At 37.7% G+C, this 18,794-nt stretch overlaps 1 protein-coding gene across 2 annotated transcripts in view; it reads left to right on the forward strand.

Moving 5' to 3' along the window:
- LETM1 (leucine zipper and EF-hand containing transmembrane protein 1) overlaps window positions 1-18,794 on the forward strand; it is a 79,873-nt gene that overhangs the window by 39,178 nt on the left and 21,901 nt on the right. For both annotated transcript variants that reach the window (XM_069071161.1, XM_069071152.1), the window contains exons 4-8: window positions 5,754-5,897; window positions 6,375-6,512; window positions 9,703-9,906; window positions 14,581-14,700; window positions 18,407-18,538. In XM_069071161.1, the coding sequence (XP_068927262.1) occupies window positions 5,754-5,897; window positions 6,375-6,512; window positions 9,703-9,906; window positions 14,581-14,700; window positions 18,407-18,538 (738 nt within the window). The remainder of the gene's footprint in view (window positions 1-5,753; window positions 5,898-6,374; window positions 6,513-9,702; window positions 9,907-14,580; window positions 14,701-18,406; window positions 18,539-18,794) is intronic.

The raw sequence follows: 18,794 nt of genomic DNA on the forward strand, positions 1-18,794 counted from the left end.
ACTGCTGAGAAAGACAAGAGATATTTCACTGTGTGGCTGGAAGTGGGACCAGGAATCATCCATGCTGTGCCTCTGTGACTCTTGGAAGACATTGACAGGCATGGTTTCAGCAGTGTGAGAGGCAGCATTCACTGTGTGCAACAATGTCTTTGAGTATGGTGGCAATTCTGGAAGCCACAAAAGGGTTGGTAGACTACTTAGTTGGGAAGACAGCATAGACACAATTAACCCAACAGAAACTCCCTTGCAGGGAGGCTAGGTGGCGCAGTGAATAGAACACCTGCCCTGTAGTCAGGAGGACTTGGTTTCAGATGCAGCCTCAGACACTTAACACAAAAACTAGCAGTGTGACCTTGGGCAAATCACTTAACCCCAATTGCCCTCCAAAAAAGCAAAAAAAAGAAACTCCCTTGGTCTGACTCCTCTTTCTGTGTTCATCCATTTTTTTCCTTCCCTTTAATTTCAAAGGGTATAATCCTCTTGGAGTTGGAGGTAGGAAAAGGGAACACAGATCCTCCCTTCTCTTCTCCCGTCCCAGCCATGAGACTGATCACATCACATTGCCTTGGTGGAAATAAGTGGCACGTTGGCCTTTAATTCCTTTAGAAGAGTTAGTTGATGTTTCATGTTGTTTCCACAAAGCAATGGATGTAAACTCTTACAGAGACAGTGTCATGTGTCCTCCCTTAGGCTTAGTTAAGAACTTAGGTTTAAGTTTTTACTCCACACTTAAAAGCTGTAGACAGACCATGGACAGTTAGTCTAAAGGACCTTGGGTTTCATATCTATAAAATAAACATAATAATATTTGTGTAATCTCCTTTAATAGTTATGAGAATCAGATGAAGTCAATAGAAATAACTGATATAAAATGCCCTCTGAATGTGAGCGATTATGGATTATTGGGGAAAAGTAATTCTTTTTAAAATGTATTTTATTTTTTCCTCAATTACATGTTAAAATAATTTTTAACATTTTAAAAAAAGTTTTGAGTTTCAAATTCTGTCTCCATCCATCTCTCTGAGACAGTAAGCAATCAGATATAGGTCATACATGTCTAACTATGTAAAACATTTCCATATTAGTCATTTTGTACAAGAAGACTCAAATAAAAGAAAAAGAATAAAAGTAAAGTGAAAAATAGCATGCTTCAGTTTGTATTCGAACAATATCAGTTCTTTCTCTAAAGGTGCATAGTATGCATCATCATTAGTCCTTTGGGTCTTGGATCATTGTATTACTGAGAATAGCTAAGTCATTCACAGTTCTTTATTGTCTAATATTGCTGTTACTGTGTACAATGATCTCCTGATTCATTTACTTTGCATCAGTTCATGTAAGTCTTTCCAGGTTTTTCTGAAACCATCCTGCTTATTATTATTATTTCTTATAGCACAATAATATTCCATCACAGTCATAGGCTACATTTAGCCATTCCTCAATTGATGAGCATCCCATTTATTTCCAATTCTTTGCTACCACAAAAAGAGCTGCTATAAATATTTTTGTACAAATAGGTCCTTCCCCGCCCCCCCTTTTTTTTAAAGCAATCAGGGTTAAGTAACTTGCTCAAGGTTACATGGCCAGTTATTTCTGGGTGTGGTGCTGAGTATCTGAGACCAGATTTGATCCCCACGTCACCCTGACACTGGAACCTGTGCTCTTACTCGCTGAGCCACCTGGCCGCCCCTAAGCAATTGGGGTTAAGTAGCTTGCTCAAGGCTACAAGGCCAGGTGTTTCTGGGTGGGTGCTAAGTGTCTGAGCCCGGGATTTGATCCCCAGGTCATCCCGACACTGGAGCCGGTGTTCTTACTTGCTGTGCTACCTGGCTGCTCCCTCTCCCCCCCCCCCCCCCCCCCCCCCTCCCTTTTTCAAATATCTTTGGCAAATAGCTGTGGCAATGGTATTGCTGGATCAAAGGGTATAGCCTTTTGGGCATAGTTCCAAATTGCACATTCGTATCCCAGTTTTCCGATATCCCCTTAAACATTCATCATTTTCCCTTTTTGTTATATTAACCAATCTGATAGGTGTGAGTTGGTACTTCAGAGTTGTTTTAATTTGCATTTATCTAATCAATAGTTATTTAGAGCATTTTTTAATATAACTATAGATGGCTTTGGTTATCTGAAAATTGCTTGTTCATATCCTTTGACCATTTATCAATTGGAGAATGACTTGTATTGTTATAAATTTGACTCAGTTCTCTACATATTTGAGAAATGAGACCTCTATCAGAGATATTTGTTGCAAATTTTCTCCACAGTTTATTGCTTTTCTTTTAATTTTCGTTGCATTGGTTTTGTTTGTGCAAAGCCTTTTTAATTTTATATAATCAAAATTATCTATTTTACATTTTGTAATGCTCTCTATATTTTCTTTTTTCCCAAATTCTTCATCTATTCATTGGTTTGACAAATAAACTATTCCATGCCCCCCTAAGTTGCTTATGATATTACCCTTTATGTGTAAATTAGGAAAAGTAATTCTTTATATTAGTTGAATTAGGTTTTCTAGTTCTTAGGGAGATTACATGGTATGTATTTTCATTTGTATATAAAATAGACAGGTCAATATTTCAATTCTTTGAGAATTTTGTCCTAGTATGATGGTTTACTCCTATGTTCAGAAATGGGATTACTTAAAAAAATTTTTTTTTAGTTTTTGCATTTTGTGTTACTAGAATTTCTTCTAGCAACCTTCCCTGTCTTCTTCCTAGAGAGCTCACCTGATATAACTAATAATTTTTTTAAAGGAAAAAAAATGGTATAACTTTTTTTTTTGCTTTTAGTTTCAGTTCCACAATCCCTTGAGTTCCAAATTTTCTCCCCGTTTCTCCCCTTCTCCTTCCCCCTCATGGTGACATGCAATCAAATATAGGTTCTACAAATACCTTCACGTTAAACATTAGTCAGGTTGTAAAGAAGGATTATAACGAATGGAGTGAACAGTGAGAAAGAAGGGACAAAACAAAACAAAAGAGAGAGCAAGTAGTTTGCTTCAATCTGCATTATGACTATTTCTATTGTCTATTCTTTGTCTGGATATGAATATCCCTTTCCATCATGAGTCTTTTGTAGTTGTTTTCTAACCTTGTATTGCTGAAAGGAGCCCAGTCTATCACCCATATGATGTGTCTGTAATTGTGTACAAAGTTCTCCTGGTTCTGCTCTCCTCACTCAATATCAGTATATGTAAGTCTCTCCAGGTTATGATGAAGTCTGTCTGCTCCTCATTTCTTATAGCACAATAGTGTTCCATTACATTTATATACTACAACTTGTTTAGCCATTCCCCAATTGATGGACATCCATCCCCTTGATTTCCAATTCTTTGCTACTACAAAAAGAGCTGCTATAAATATTTTTGTACATGTGGGTCCTTTTCCCATTTTATGATCTCTTTGGCATACAGCCCTAGAAGTGGTATTGCTGGATCAAAGAGTATACACATTTTTATAACCCTTTGGGCATAGTTCCAGATTGCTCTCCAGAATGGCTGAATCAGTTCACAACTCCACCAACAATGCATCAGTGTTCCAATTTTCCCTAATCCTCTCCAACATTTATCCTTTTTCTGTTTTGTCAGCCAATCTGAGTGGTGAGATGTGGTACCTCAGAGTTGTTTTGATTTCCATTTCTCTAATCAGTAGTAATTTAGAGCATTTTTTTCATATGATTATAGATATCTTGAATTTCTTCCTCTGAAAACTGCCTGTTCATATCCTTTGACTATCAATTGGGGAATGACTTGTATTCTTATAAATTTGACTCAGTTCTCTGTATATTTTAGAAATGAGGCCTTTATCAGAGACACTGGTTGTAAAAATTCTTTCCCAATTTTCCACTTCCCTTCTAACCTTGGTTACATTGGCTTTATTTGTACAAAACCTTTTCAATTTAATGTAATCAAAATTATAAAAAATGGTATAACTCTTAAAGAGAACAGACTAGTCACATTGGATTTAATCACCGTAATACTTAAAAGAAATTTTAGCATTGTCCTTTTTTACTTAGTACCTTCTAATTTCTGTGTGAAAAAAATGTTCAACTTTAGAATGCAGAATTCATAGAAGACTTTAAGCTGACTTGGCAACTCACATTAATCATCTCTAGTGTTCAGATGTGTTTGACGGTTGTATGTGTTGCTTTCAAGAGACCAATTTATAAGGATTGAGATTTGTCCACATGTATGAAAGCTTCTTAGAGGATTCATTGTATATTTTAAGACTTTGTTAAACATACAAACTAATAATAGACTATTCACTTAAAGAATTAACAAAAGTTAACTTGTAGAGTTGGACTGGGTGAGCTGTGTGTCTCTGGGCAAGTCACTTATCTTCAAATGTCTACAAGAAAGAAAGAAAAAACCCCCCAACAACATTGAGCTGATCAGAGAAGGGAGAAGCAATACTATAATTTACACAAAGATATCTATAAGACATATAGTAGGCCTACTGAACACCTAAATATGATCTAGATCATAAGGACTTTTTTCTCTATGTGTTCTCACCATCACTGCCTGCGTTTCAGAGAAGTTTGCATCTCATTAATCTTTCCTCTTGGCTTAGAATTTTCTTCTTTAAGGGTTTCATAGCTTATCTGCAGAAACTGAAAATGCTTATCTCTCAAGGATTCCCTTTGAGCAGCAAATTCTTTATTGTTCATTTGAGATATGGTGGAAACACTTGAGTCAAGATCATTTAAGGTTGATGCAACAAGAAACTCATTGTCTCACAGTTCGGATGGTGTAGGAGAAAGAAGGATATTCACTGCGTAATATGTTAGTAGCAACTCCTGGCAGCCTGAGGTTGTTACGTAGCAGATGGATGGTAACCCCCACTCCATTCATCACCCACATTGAACAAGTCTCTAGCCCCAGTTGAATCTGAGAAAAAAGATGTTTGAGGTCGGGTTTGAACTTAGGTCATCCTAAGTCCACAGGGCCTGTTGTTGTATCCACTGTGCCATCTAGCTGCCCCAGTGTTATTGGTTTTCAAAAACCCTTGAAAGGAAAATGAATTAGCCTTATCTAGATCTTCAAGATTGTTACCTTGTTGATGAGTCCTGTGTTGCTGGTGTAAGATGTCCCCTCCCAGCCTCACTTCTGCTGTGGACATGACTGGATCGCTATTACCTGGGCAGCCATGGCTATTCACCTCACCTCGACTCAGCTCACCTGTGCTTGGGACCCTTTCCTTCTCTGCCTCCTCCTTGATCTCTTGCCTAAAATGGGAAGTGTCAGCTGCCTACCTTAGATAATCTGTAAAAGTTTCTTAATTCTCAATGCTTTAAACTACCCTATAATATGTAGCCATATCTTTGTTCTATTGATGTAAATGTATCAGCGTGCTTATACTATGTGAATTAACATGCCTTAAAACAAGAAAAGAGATTGTATGTGGTTTGAGTTTACTTTTAAAAAAATTAAATCAAAAAATTTGTAGAATGTATATCAAAACTGATAGATTCAGAATCTTCGATTTTAAAGGAATTCAAGATAGAACTAGATGAAATCCCTCTAGTCTAGCCATTATTTGAAGCCAGAAACCTTGTACAATATCCCTGACAAATGATTTTCTAACTCTGCCTGAAGATCACTGGGGACAGAACAACTTGATACTTCTTGGTGTTTCCTTCTAGGCAGCTCTTCCTCATAATATAGTTGTCACTAATTCTTATATAGGAAAAACATTCTTCCTTTGTAGAAATAATTCTTTTCATTTACCCACTAATATTTTTCTTTTCCCCAGTTTCTTCGGATATGTGCTGATCTCTTTCGCCTGGTCCCTTTCCTAGTCTTTATTGTGGTCCCATTCATGGAGTTCCTGCTTCCGATTGCTGTTAAGCTCTTTCCAAATATGTTACCATCAACATTTGAGACACAGTCCCTAAAGGTAACAGTAAATATGGGCCAATGAGCTAGCTTATGGAATAGTTTTCAGAATTGCATAAAACAGTTTTGCAGTTCACTGGCCACATTTCAGATTGTTAACTGTAGTTGGCCATTTGGAAGCTTTGTGTTGACTTCATATTGCAGTGCTGTAATTTTTAGCATACTTACAGGTTTCCTAATTCTGCTGTTCTGTTTTAAGTAAAATAAGGGTTTTTTATTGTGATCTATATTCCAAAGTGAAATAATAGGGAAGCCATTTTGTTCCTTTGGAACTAGCCATAACAAAATGGTCTATTTCTGCCAATGAGATGGCAGCTCCCCTGTTTCTGCAAATTCGTAATGGCCATCCTCTAGTGAGGAGACATTGATGTGATAGTTAAACTCTTGAGTAAGATGTAGCAGAGCAAATTTCAGAATGAATATGTGTTTCTGGGATAGGCCATCATGAGTCAAAGCTTCCTTTTTTTTTTTTTTATAGGAAGAGAGATTGAAGAAAGAATTGAGAGTAAAACTTGAAGTGGCTAAATTTCTTCAAGACACAATTGAGGAAATAGCCTTAAAAAATAAAGCTGCTAAAGGAAATGCTACAGAAGACTTTTCAAAATTTTTTCAAAAGGTGAATATGGTCTGTCAAGTGTTTAACTTGTTTTGTTTTAGAATATTTGTCTGATTTTATACATTTGAAGCTATTTCCACAAAGAATTTAAAATAGTACTGAATTTTTGTAATGTTATCCAAAACATATCTATCTTTTTTGCTTGCTTTCTTTTTTGCTTTAGACATTCATTAGAAGGAAAATTTTATAATGAGATTTTATTAGTGTTAAATCTTAAACTTAATTAAGCCTTAATGGAAGGGCATTTGACTGAGTTGGGTTGTAATCTTAGTTCTGCTATAGTATAGTCATAGGACCGTGAACAAGTCCTCTTTTCCTCATTTGTAAACTAGAGGTAATAATCCTGTTTTGTATTTATAGTTATACATAAACACAGTTTACTCATAAAAAAAAACAAAACAAAGTCACCACAGTTTTTTTAGTTCAATATTTTCATAGAATCAATTCATTCAGTACTAGGCTAAGTTACAATTGGTATTTAGCAGTCATTATAGTCATGACTATAAGAAGGCCCAGTATAGTCGATAATAATTTCCCCATTTGTAAGATGAGAAAAATTATATCCACTCAGTCTGTCACACATACTTCTGAGACTCCATACATAGCATAGTGAAGAAGAGGGACAGACTTACTTGAGAGTGAGTAGAAAAGCTGGGTCCACACGTTATGCTTCTCCCATGATACCACCACATGTGCATGTGCTTTTTTATTCTCTCCCACAGAACTTCAAACCAAAAACAGTTGCCTTCTTGGGAAATGGAATGGTAACAGGAGCTAAGCAGACAAAGTCTTTGATTAGAGTTAATGCAAGGATAGAGCCATAATGTGTTTTATTCTATTTGAAGGGAGCTGAGAGGACTTACAGGAAGCACCTCATTTTGATGCAGCGTGAGACTCCTTTTGAAGTACATAAATAAGAGTCTGGTCTGTGTTTTAGAGGTCAAAATTAGAGAAGTTTAGAGTTGGAAGAGCTCCTCTTCCAACAAGCCCAAAGAAGTGACTTGAAACAGGAATAAATGCCATACATTTTAGAAAGATTTCTGTCAGAAGAGTAAAAATAAAATGTGATACCTTTAAAAGGGTAAAGTTTCGGGGCGGCGAGGTGGTGTAGTAAATAGAGCACTGGTCCTGGAGTCAGGAGGACCTTAGTTCAAATCCAGCCTCAGATGCTGAACACAAAATAACTAGCCATGTGACTTTGGGCAAGTCACTTAACCCCAATTGCCCTACCTTGCCCCCTCCAAAAAGGAAAAAAAAAAAAGGTAAAGCTTCACTTTATTTGGAAATTGTACCTGTATTTTATAGTTTTTTTTCCTGTTGATACCTTACAAATGAAGTGATATTTTACATATTACCAAAATCTATCCATGTTTGCTCATCTCAAATTAGCAAAAATTGTACCTGTGCTGACATTTTTGCTTTTAAAACAATATTTGACTAAGAGAACTCATTATTAATCTATCAAAATTATATTTGATCTGTCCAGAGTAAAATATTGTTTTTGTACTCACCCCACTGCTGCCAAGACTTGATTTTTGAAATATTTTTGATGATTTTCTCCAGTATTTTCTCATAAATTCAGAATGCACAGTCAAGTTAAATAGACTATCCATCATTTCTTGTCATTCTGGATTTCAGTCCCAGTTAATTGAAATGCAAATGAGAAATCTTAAAAGAGAGAAAGGTCTTTTAATTTGTGAGGAGTCTTATAAATTGAGAGCGCTTGAACCTCTGTGAAAGGTTCTGTCTTACAACCATGTGTGTGGTGATATTTGGGAGGATTAAATTGAACTTCTTTTGGTCCCAGAGGGCAGAAGTTAAGGGATAATGGCTAGAAATTACAGGGAGGCAAATTTCAGCTCAGTAGAAGAAAGGACCTTGTAGTACATGGACTTGTCCCCAAATAGAATGGGTAGCTTCAGGAAGATAATAATGATGCAGATAACTGGCCAGCTGTTGGAATGTGGTAGAGCGGGTTCTGTATTGCTTTCTGCTAGGACTATGGCTGTCTGAGAACTAGCTGTTGGGTAAGTAGGGGGCAGCAGAGGACTCAGTTAACATTTCAGTCTGCTTTGTCAGAGTGTTTGCCCAAATGTGGTATGAAGCCAAGTGGAGAGGGCTTTGAAATTCCTTGTCTCTGGACTCATTTTTGCAATACTTGCAATTGTCAGGGTTTTAGATTGTTGCAATTAAGTTTCACTTTGCTAGGCCTCTGGTTTCATGTAAAAGCACAAAGTACAATTTCTTCCTCGAAATTCAGAAAATGAACATCCCTAGAGGGCCTTCCCCCCACCCCTGTTTTATAAATTACTAGGGTTAGGGTGCTAGAGAAGGGCTAGAATTCAAAGTAAACTAAGTAAACTAAAAAGCCACAAAATACAGAGGACGACCTGTATTACTGTCTGAAGGCTTGAACTCCATTTATTGCATGTAATTTTAGCTTTGATAGTTAGGACTATAAGGATTCCCATGGGAAAAATCATTTCTAGACTGTCCTTAATACAAAAAATTATTTCTTGTATTTTACATGATCAGCTTTGATTCTCAAACCTCTCTCACATCTAAGATCATGTTCATAAACTCAGAATAAGCAGTCATGTGAAATTATGATACCCAGTACACTTATGTTCATTGATAACATTGGTAGATTTGTTTTAGAAATGTTTGCCTGTAGTTTTGATGACAGGTAATCAATTTATAATAAATAAAAATATAAAAGGTCTTTTAAAGACAGATGCATTTTATAAACTGAAAGGGTTCAAACTTCTAAAAGCTATTCTTCAAATATTTGAAGGGTAGTTTTATGAAAGAATGATTTGACTGTTATTTTGGTGCCAGAGGACAGCAGTAGGAGTAATGGAAGGAAGTTATAGAGAGATGCATTTTGGTTCAGAATAAGAAATAAATAACATTTAGGTCAGTTAAAAAGAATTAGTTGAGGGTGATATGCAGTAAAGGTGGTTCCCATTCAGGTCCTGGTTGGATGAGATCTCTTGAGGCCTTTCAGAGCTTGGGAGATGCTTTGACCAGTCTGGAAAACCTGTGACAGGACCCCAGTGCAGGACCTGGGCTCTGTTCAGTGGGACTTCAGATCTTGACTTCAGAATCGAGGGGGAGATAGAGTTTCTGGCTGTGCCCTGAGGCTTTTGCTGATTTCTGTGGGCATCCTTGTCCCCTGTTGGATTTGTAGATACGAGAGACCGGAGAGAGACCTACCAATGAAGAAATCTTGCGTTTCTCCAAACTGTTTGAGGACGAGCTGACTCTGGACAACCTGACCAGACCGCAGTTGGTGGCCCTCTGCAGACTGCTGGAGCTGCAGTCAATCGGGACAAACAACTTTTTGCGCTTTCAGCTGATCATGAGACTGCGATCAATGAAAGCAGATGACAAGGTAGGTGGATAGGAGAGCTGAGTGAGCTGATAGAAAGCTGGCAGGGGCACTGTGGGATATTTGCAGGGGTCTTTTTGGTAGCAGAGTTTTTGCTTAGAATTCTAGCACTTCTCTGCTGATTTATAAATGGGAAGGGAGGGAGGGAGGGAGTTCTGGGGTGTGTGAATTTTCTTCCTGAAACATGCAGGGTGTTCCAAAAGTCTTCGTGCAGTTTTAAACTTTAATAACTTCATGAGCAGAGCCAGGAGAACATTGTACACAGTAACAGTGACATTGTTCAAGGATCCGCTTTGATAGACCTAGCTCTTCTTGGTAGTGCAGTGATCTGAGACAGTTGGCTCACGGTGGCACATGCTGTCCACATCCAGAGAAAGTACAATGGAGTCTGAATGCAAATTGAAGCATGCGATTTTCTTTCCCTTCCCCTCCCCCCCCCCCTGTTTCTCATGGTTTTTCCCTTTTGTTCTGATTATTGTTTCACAACATGACTAATGTGGAAATATGTTTGCATGCTGTCTTGGGGAGGGAGGAGGAAAAAATTTTCAACTCAAAATCTTATAAAAAGTAAAAATAAATTTAAAAAAGAAGAAAAAAATGAGCTTTAATAACTTCAGAAGTAATAAATAATACACCATTACCCCAAAATCCTTTTGAAATTTAATTATCCAAGTTTTATTTACATTTATTAATTTTGTGAATTCTGAGTAACAAATTTTTAATTTTAACAAGACAACATACTTTGTCATTATATATTCTGTGTGTAAGTTTCTGGATAATACTTTCTCAGACTGATGCATTGTTTGAGGAAGTTCACTTTCTTGGCCACCTCAGTCACTTGAGATATCTTCATTAAACTTTTTCTCATGTGGTTACATCAGAACTGATGTGTACGCATCTAAACTGTGTTCTTTGGATTATATTAAGGCTGGAATTACAAATGCAATTCTTTCATATATTGAGCAATAGCTGCTAAAGATTTTTTTTACAAAGGTCAAAAATTGAATACAGTGATGTGTAGTACAAGATGATGGTTATTTTGAATTTTAGTAAGACATGTCAATACTTAATATTTTTAATAGCCTTTCAAAATTTTTTTGTGTTTAAGCTTAAGATTGCACTAATACTTTTGGGACAATCTATATTTTGGTTCTGGGATCTATCAAGAGTACATTTTTCTAATTTTTCATGTCTGAACCTGTGGATTAAAACTAACTGTTTAGAAATGAAAATGAGCTTCCATCAAGCTGTCTCTCTGTCACTCAGATTATTGTAAAAGGCTTAGGACTGAAATAGCCAGTCACCTGCAGATCAGAAGCAGAAGCCACTGGCATAACCTCTTGCAGAGCTGCCATGGCATCTGCTTGTTCGGTATGCCAAGCTCTGGCTCACCCAAACACTAGTCATTTTCTGTCCTATCTGCCTTAATACAGGCTTCAGTTTTCTTGAGTGGAGGTAGAATGTCTTGAGTTTTCTAAATCTTAAAATCTTTGTTTTGGAAATAGGGAGCTCAAAAGGGCATCATAGGGGCAGCCAGGTGGCTCAGCAAGTAAGAGCACCGGCTCCAGTGTCGGGATGACCTGGGGATCAAATCTGGGCTCAGACACTTAGCACCACACCCAGAAATAACTGGCTGTGTAACCTTGAGCAAGTTACTTAACCCCAATTGCTTTAAAAAAAAAAAAGGACATCATGAGGAAGGGTATTTCTTATGACCAATTAGGAAAATTGCAAATTTCTCCTATTCTTTCCATACTAATATTTCTCTGTAGCAGAGATTCTTAACCTGGGACCATTGAACTTGTTTTTTTAATATCTTAATAACTGTAATTCAATAAAAGGGGTTTTCTTTGTAATACTCTGTATCTTATTTTGTGCTTTTTTTCACCATTACTCAGAGAAGGAGTAGGTTTTGAATCTGGTCTCTGATCCTGGATTTTGTCCTGTGATTTGGGCAAGTCTTTTCGCCTCTCATAGCTTTCAATTCATGTCCAGTTGTTAACTAAGAACCCTTCTATCCAAGATCTTATGACTCTTGCTTAAAATGCTGCAGCCCAGTTTATTGGACACCCTGTACATTTCATGTAAACTTTCTTCCGCGAAATTCATAAAACGAACATCCTTAGAGTGCCCGCCCTGCCTGCGCCCTCCCCCTGTTTTATAAATTACTAGGACTAGGGTGCTAGAGAAGGGCTAGAATTCTCAGTAAAATTGCTGCTTTTGAAAAGGTTCTAATTTCCCAATAGTGCAGTTATATCCCAGGAATGGAAGATTTGTTCCATTAGATTCCTCAAGCTTTCCTCCAATGTGGCCGTTCAGCTTACAGGACAAAAGCTGTGGAGGATTAGAATGCCAGGCCTAGGATCAGGGGGCTTATTCAGACCCTGCTTCTAGAGGTCGCGCCCATTGTGTCTGACTGTGGGCAAAGCATCTAAGCTCCCATGGCTTCCAGGCTCTCATTTTGTTCAGGGATAATGATACTTGTGCTTCCCACCTTTTACAGGGCTTTTTTCACCATCAGTTGAGACACTGAAGTGCTTTGGGCAGTGAAATGTACTATGTAAATGTCCATTATCACAGTTGTTGAGTTCATAATTGTGTAATTATGGAAATTTGGTCTAGATCAGAGATGTCAAACAGAATGTAATTAGGAAGTACTTAAAAAATATAAATACAATGGAACATAATGTTAACGTGCCCTTTACTAAAGATCATTATGTGGCCCACAGAGTTGCCATCTATTGTTTAGTGGTTCTAATTTTTCTATTTGAGTTTGACATCATTGGTCTACATTGTCGTTGCAGCTTTTCTCACTATTTTTGTTTATTTGCTATTTTGGAAGGAGGATCCTTCCCCTGCCGGCTTCTTCCATGCCTGTCATGTCATAGAGGCAAGCCAGGGTACTTCCAGAGCAATACGAGCTCTAGCAGGTCCTGCCATGGCGAAGAGGCTTTGAGGATGGACTCTGCCCACACACACATGCACCCACACACAACTTTTTGGGTGTAAAAGTTAGTCTAAAAGTTAAATTTTCCGTGGATATTTTATTAAATCTTTTTTCTAAGCATTAGACATAGTAATGTTTTGACATGATAGCAGCCCCTAGTGGCTATTATATAAATAAAAGTAAATAAGAAAGTTAGAACTTTTGGCCACTGATACTTTTTTGTCCTTGGTGCTCTATTTAAATAGGCTCTATACAAAATAGAACATTATATGTACTTCCTGCTTGTGGGCTGCTAATAAAACTAATATTTGTTTACATTTATATAGTGCCTTTACAATGTGTTCTTATAACAGTTATGTGACAATACATTATTTGAGGAAGAAAATGAGCCTTCTGAGAAGTGATTTGCATATAGTTGGCGTACTTACTAGTATGTTTGGAATATGAACCCTGCTCTTTCAGTATCTTTTATTTTTTTAAATTTTCATTTATTTATTTATTTTTAAGCAATCGGGGTTAAGTAACTTGCTCAAGGTTACACAGCCAGTTATTTCTGGGTGTGGTGCTAAGTATCTGAGCCTGGGTTTGATGCCCAGGTCATCCCGACACTGGAACCGGTGCTCTTACTCGCTGAGCCACCTGGCCGCCCCTTCAGTATCTTTTAAAAAATTTTTAAATTTTTTTTTTTTGGAGGGCAAGTGGGGTTGTGACTTGCCCAGGGTCACATGGTTAGTTTTTGTGTTAAGTGGCTGAGGCTGGATTTGAACACAGGTCCTTCTGACTCCAGGGCTGGTGCTCTATTCAATGCTCCACCTAGCCGCTCCTTTCAGTAGCTTTTTCTACCACATCGAGATGCCCAAGTAAGCTGATAGGAGGCAAATGTGGGTAAGAAACAAGTCCAGAAATGGTAATGTAGAGTCAGAGCGCTTTAGGGCTCTTGGCAGTTCAGTCTGGTAGATAGCTTTCAGAAATCACTTGGCCTTTCTTGATTGCCTTGACCTCTGCCACAATTCTTCATACTCCATCTTGCTTCTGTTTTCTCTATTTTATTTTACTAGGTTAAGAGGCCACAGGAATCTATCTGTAAGAAAAGTCAGTGCTTTTAAGAGGTTTCTCTGAAAAATTAGTCAAAAGAAAGTTGAAAGGAAATGAAAAGTAGTTTTAGGCCCACTCCTGGAATTTTAAGCTTTTCCTTTCAGGCTTGTGCATTGATATGATGCTCATTTTTCAAGGTCTTTACTCAGTGCTGAAGTTCATGGACTTGTATGTCTTTGGCTTCCATAGAGGAGTAGTGCACTCTCTTTGTCCTCTTACCTTTCTGTTAATTCCTCTTTACTAGCCAGCTTCCCTCATTCCTTATGTCTCCTATACATCATACATTTTCCCATTACCTTTTTCAACTATCAGACCTGGACCCTGTGTTCTCTGTAATTTTCCCCTTTACATATGTTATTCTTTTATTTTCCCTATTCCCCACCTCTCCTGGAGGTTCTTGATGCATTTAATCAAACTCATAAAAAATTGTAGCTCCAAAATTTCAAGACATGTTTCTAGAACCATGTTTTGCTGCTGCCTCTTAAAATCATTAGACAAACCTTGATTGGAGAGAAATAGTTTTACAAATTAGAGCTTACTAACCAATTGTGTTAATCATAGATGACTTCATAAAACCTTTAGTGATTTAAAAAAGACACATTTTTGAGATGATTGCATTTCATTTTACTTTACAGCTTATTGCTGAGGAAGGAGTAGATACTCTGAATGTCAAGGAATTACAAGCTGCTTGTCGGGCACGAGGCATGAGGGCTTTGGGAGTCACTGAAGAACGTCTCAGGGAACAACTTAAACAGGTAAATAACTAACACTAGTTTATAGTTTGTACAGAATGAGGAATCGCTACATTTTGTGGAAATTAAATTGTGGATGTCCTAGATCATATATGGGCTTTTCTTGAGACTCACAAAGTGATGGTGAAAAACCAGCAATTGCATTTTGACTTGATAACTAAGCCTAACCTTGTGACTTTTTGCAAACCTATCAGTGGTGCCTGGTACAGAATGGATTGGGATAAGTACTGTTTTGAGATGCTCCTTTGAAATGGACCTTTTCAGATGAATATTCATTGTCCATTTTAGCATTTCTCTAACTAATTTCAGAACTGATAAAGTCAGTGGTCCTCAGTATTCTGAGGGCATATACAGTAGCTCTTGAGATAAAAGTGGGGAATAAAGGAAAATTTAGACTGTAAAAGAAGAGATAGTTTTTAACTGAAAAAGTTCACTTGTGACAAATATTTTTATGTGTTTTATATTTTATTTTATTTTTTGCTTTTTGGAGGGCAATTGGAGTTAAGTGACTTGCCCAAGGTCATACGGCTAGTTTTTGTGTTAAGTGTCTGAGGCCAGATTTGAACTCACATCCTCCTGACTCCAGGGCCAGTGCTCTATTCACTGTGTCACCTAGCCGCCCCCAGTGTGTTTTATATTTTAAAAAAAATGTTGCTAGTATTTACTTTTCCCCCTGAAACTTCTTTTGATTGTCATCAGGTGGCTTGCTCAAGGTTCCTTAGAATATAGTTTCAGAAATTCTGGCCTATTTTTTAGGCCAGAAGAAACATAAATGAACCAAATCAGTAGATAATTTCTGAACCTCAAAGCCTTACTGTCTGACAACATTGCTAATAAGTAAAATGAAGTTGGTTTCACCTCGAACCTTCTAGATGAATACTAATAAGCAGAAGCAGAGAATATATTCCACAGATAATGTAATTAATTGCCAAGTAATCAAGAATTGGTCTTATTTTTCTTGGAAAGGAGGTAATCTTTTGACTTTAGAGTAGGAATTTTATCTCTGTTCTGTAGGTACAGAAAGAGGAATTGGGACATTTCTCTGTAGGCTCTCTTGAAGGTAGTGGTATGTGTCTCTTAACATGTTGGTCCTTCCTTGAGTCAGTCTGTGTTTTGAGTCCGTGATGTGGGCACATGTTCAGGCCAGGTCAGCCTACCTTCCAGCCACCCTCAGCTCCTGGGTTGATCTGGTTTGTGTCGTGCCCTGACTCCCCCTCAATTATCTGCCTCATATGCAGAAGGCTTATAATGTGCCATGGATAGTTTTTCCTGCATGACTAATTTTTCCACTCATCTGTTTATAATTTCTTTTGCCATTTCTTGCATGCAAATCATTGTTCATAAATATGATGTAGACAGCCTTCTTCCACCATATGTCTCTCCATTTTGCATGACCTGTAATTTGTATTCTTTGGAGATTGTAATATTTCATTATTTGTAGCCAGGCAGCATTACCAAGAGAATAGTGATAGATTTTTGTGGCAGACTTAGAATTATTTAAAGTGTAGCACATTTCCAAATTCAATCTAGTGTGCTACTCTTGTTCCAAGCAGAACTCAGTTTTCCCCTTACTCTATCAAATTTGAGGACGTTGTCTCATGCTTTATTGATAAATAGAGGTTATTTGCCATGACCTCTTTTTTCTCTGTCTCTTCATCTCAGAATCCCTTGATGTTATCCTTGAGTGTGTCTTTCTTTATACCAGTCTTTGCTAATGAGGTGGCCCCTTCTCTTTGCTTAGGCTAACTAATCTATGTGTATAGTTCATTTCCCATCTTTAGCAGATTAACTGCCTTCTCAGTCACTACCTTCCTTTCTCCCTTCCCTGGTAATCTTTCCATCTTTCTTTGTCAGTTCCTACTCTGTTGCTTTCAAACATGTCTAGATCTCCTTCATTCTTAAAAAAAAAAAATCTTCATTTAAATCCTTCCATTTCCTCAAGCTGTCATCTCTGAGGTCTTGAAAATCACTTTCTCTCTGCTTTCAAAATGCTAGTGTCTCCAGCATGGCTTTCCTTTGTGTGTGTATGTGTGATTTGGTATCATCATGTTTCCTGACTTCATTGATCTCAACTTCATGTACCATTGGTAGTATTAAGAATCTATTCGGGGGTGGCTAGGTGGAACGCTAGCCCCGGAGTCAGGAGGACCTGAGTTTGGTTCTGGCCTCAGACACTTAACACCCACACAAAAAAACTAGCCGTATAACCTTGGGCAAAGTTACTTAACCCCAATTGCCCTCCAAAAGGCAAAAAAACAAAAGAATCTATTTGTATGTACACATATGTATTTGTGTATTATTTTTGCCTAAACCTGTCATCTCATCAGTATAGAGAGTTCCCTTATGAGGAAACACCATTTGTCAATGCAGATCTGCAACTACTCTGTGAATTTAGTCTTAGAGAGCTGCTTAGGGCAGCAGGATATGATGTCTTGCCCATTCAGGGTGTGTAAGAGGTGGATGTCTTGTCTTCCAGACTGAATTTCTGTCCCTTCTGTACTTCTTTGCCTCTTGTGGATGTGGATGTGGATGTATGTGTCTGCATACACAGATATTGATGAATGGTATCAGTGAATGGTATAGATGAATGGTACTATCTTATAGATGACAATGCAAAAACTCAAAGAGGTTGTCCCAAGGCGCATAAAGGACAAATATTGCATCTGGACTCAAGCTTTCTGATTTCAAATCTAGTATTCTTTTATTCTTTTCCTCTCACCTCTCATGGAACTTCTGACTTCCAGGCTGCTTCTTTTCATTAGCAGCTCTTAGCCTAGGAGCAGAAATCCAGGACCATCCGCTCTCCCCCCTGCTCAGGGTCTTTACTGTCACAGCCTTCCTTTTCTATCCCCTGCTAATGAACTTAAGGCTTCAGAGAAATGTTCAAAAAGTTTGAGCATCTTCTCTTCTCAAGGGTCCAGAGCAAGGAAGGTGGTAAGATACTTCTGTGGTCCTCTACAGTGATGAGATCTCATCTAGAATATTGTGTCTATTTCTGAATTCCACGTTTAAGAAAAACCATTGATAACTGCAATTTTTCTAGAATAGAATGATCAGAATAGCAGAAGAAGAGAGAACTTGAAACTATGTCATAAAACCTTCTATTGAAGGAATTTGGGGCTGCTTAATCTGCAAAGAGAAGACTTATAAAAGGAGGACAATTTCAAGTATTTGATGTGTTTAGAGATGGAAGGGCCTTAGAGATCATTTAGTCTAACCCCTCATTTTATAGATGAGGAAATGTGACCCTGAGAAGCTTAAGTGATTTGCCTATATATACTATATAGATAGTAGTTAATGGATTTGAATCCAGGTTTTCTGATTCCAAAATCCAACACTCTATTCAGTACAGCAACTTCAGAGAGCTTATCTGAGAGATCTGTAAAAAAAATCGAGGGGTGGCTAGGTGGCGCAGTGAGTAAAGCGCCGGCCCTGGAGTTGGGAGGACCCAAGATCGGTTCCGGCCTGACACACTTAATACCCACACAAAAATGGGTTGTAGCCTTGTAACCTTGGGCAAGTTACTTAACCCCAATTGCCCTCCAAAAAGGCAAAAAAAAAAATCAAAAGAAATACTTGTGAGTATTATTTCATCTGATCCTGAATTTGATAGGACCTTACTAGACTCTTTGTGTATTATGCTTAAGAGTAATTTCAAAAACAGATTGAAACACATTTCATAAAATCTGTGATCTCTTTTTACTTATAGTGGTTAGACCTACATCTGAATCAGGAAATCCCTACTTCATTACTTCTCCTATCCAGAGCTATGTATCTGCCTGATACCCTGTCACCAGCTGATCAGCTCAAGACAACCTTACAGACCCTTCCGGAGAGTGCAGTAAGTATGACTTGCCTAATGCAGTTTTTCTCTTAATACACGGAATACATTTTAATCTTTGTCTTTTTTCTGTATTTGTAAATATACATTTCAATAAATTGTTGCATCATTATGATGACATATTTTAGATAGCCATCCCAATACAAATAATGACTTGTTCCTTAACAGCACCCTGTCATTGTCAATAGCAGTAGGCATTTATTGGGTTTCTATTCTGGGAAGGCTGCTAGGCCAAAGGAAGCAGAAAAGTCTAAAC

The sequence above is a fragment of the Petaurus breviceps genome, unplaced genomic scaffold (assembly GCF_028583685.1).
Source record: "Petaurus breviceps papuanus isolate PSGF00001 unplaced genomic scaffold, PetGlider_PUasm1.0 140, whole genome shotgun sequence".
NCBI lineage: Eukaryota > Metazoa > Chordata > Mammalia > Diprotodontia > Petauridae > Petaurus > Petaurus breviceps.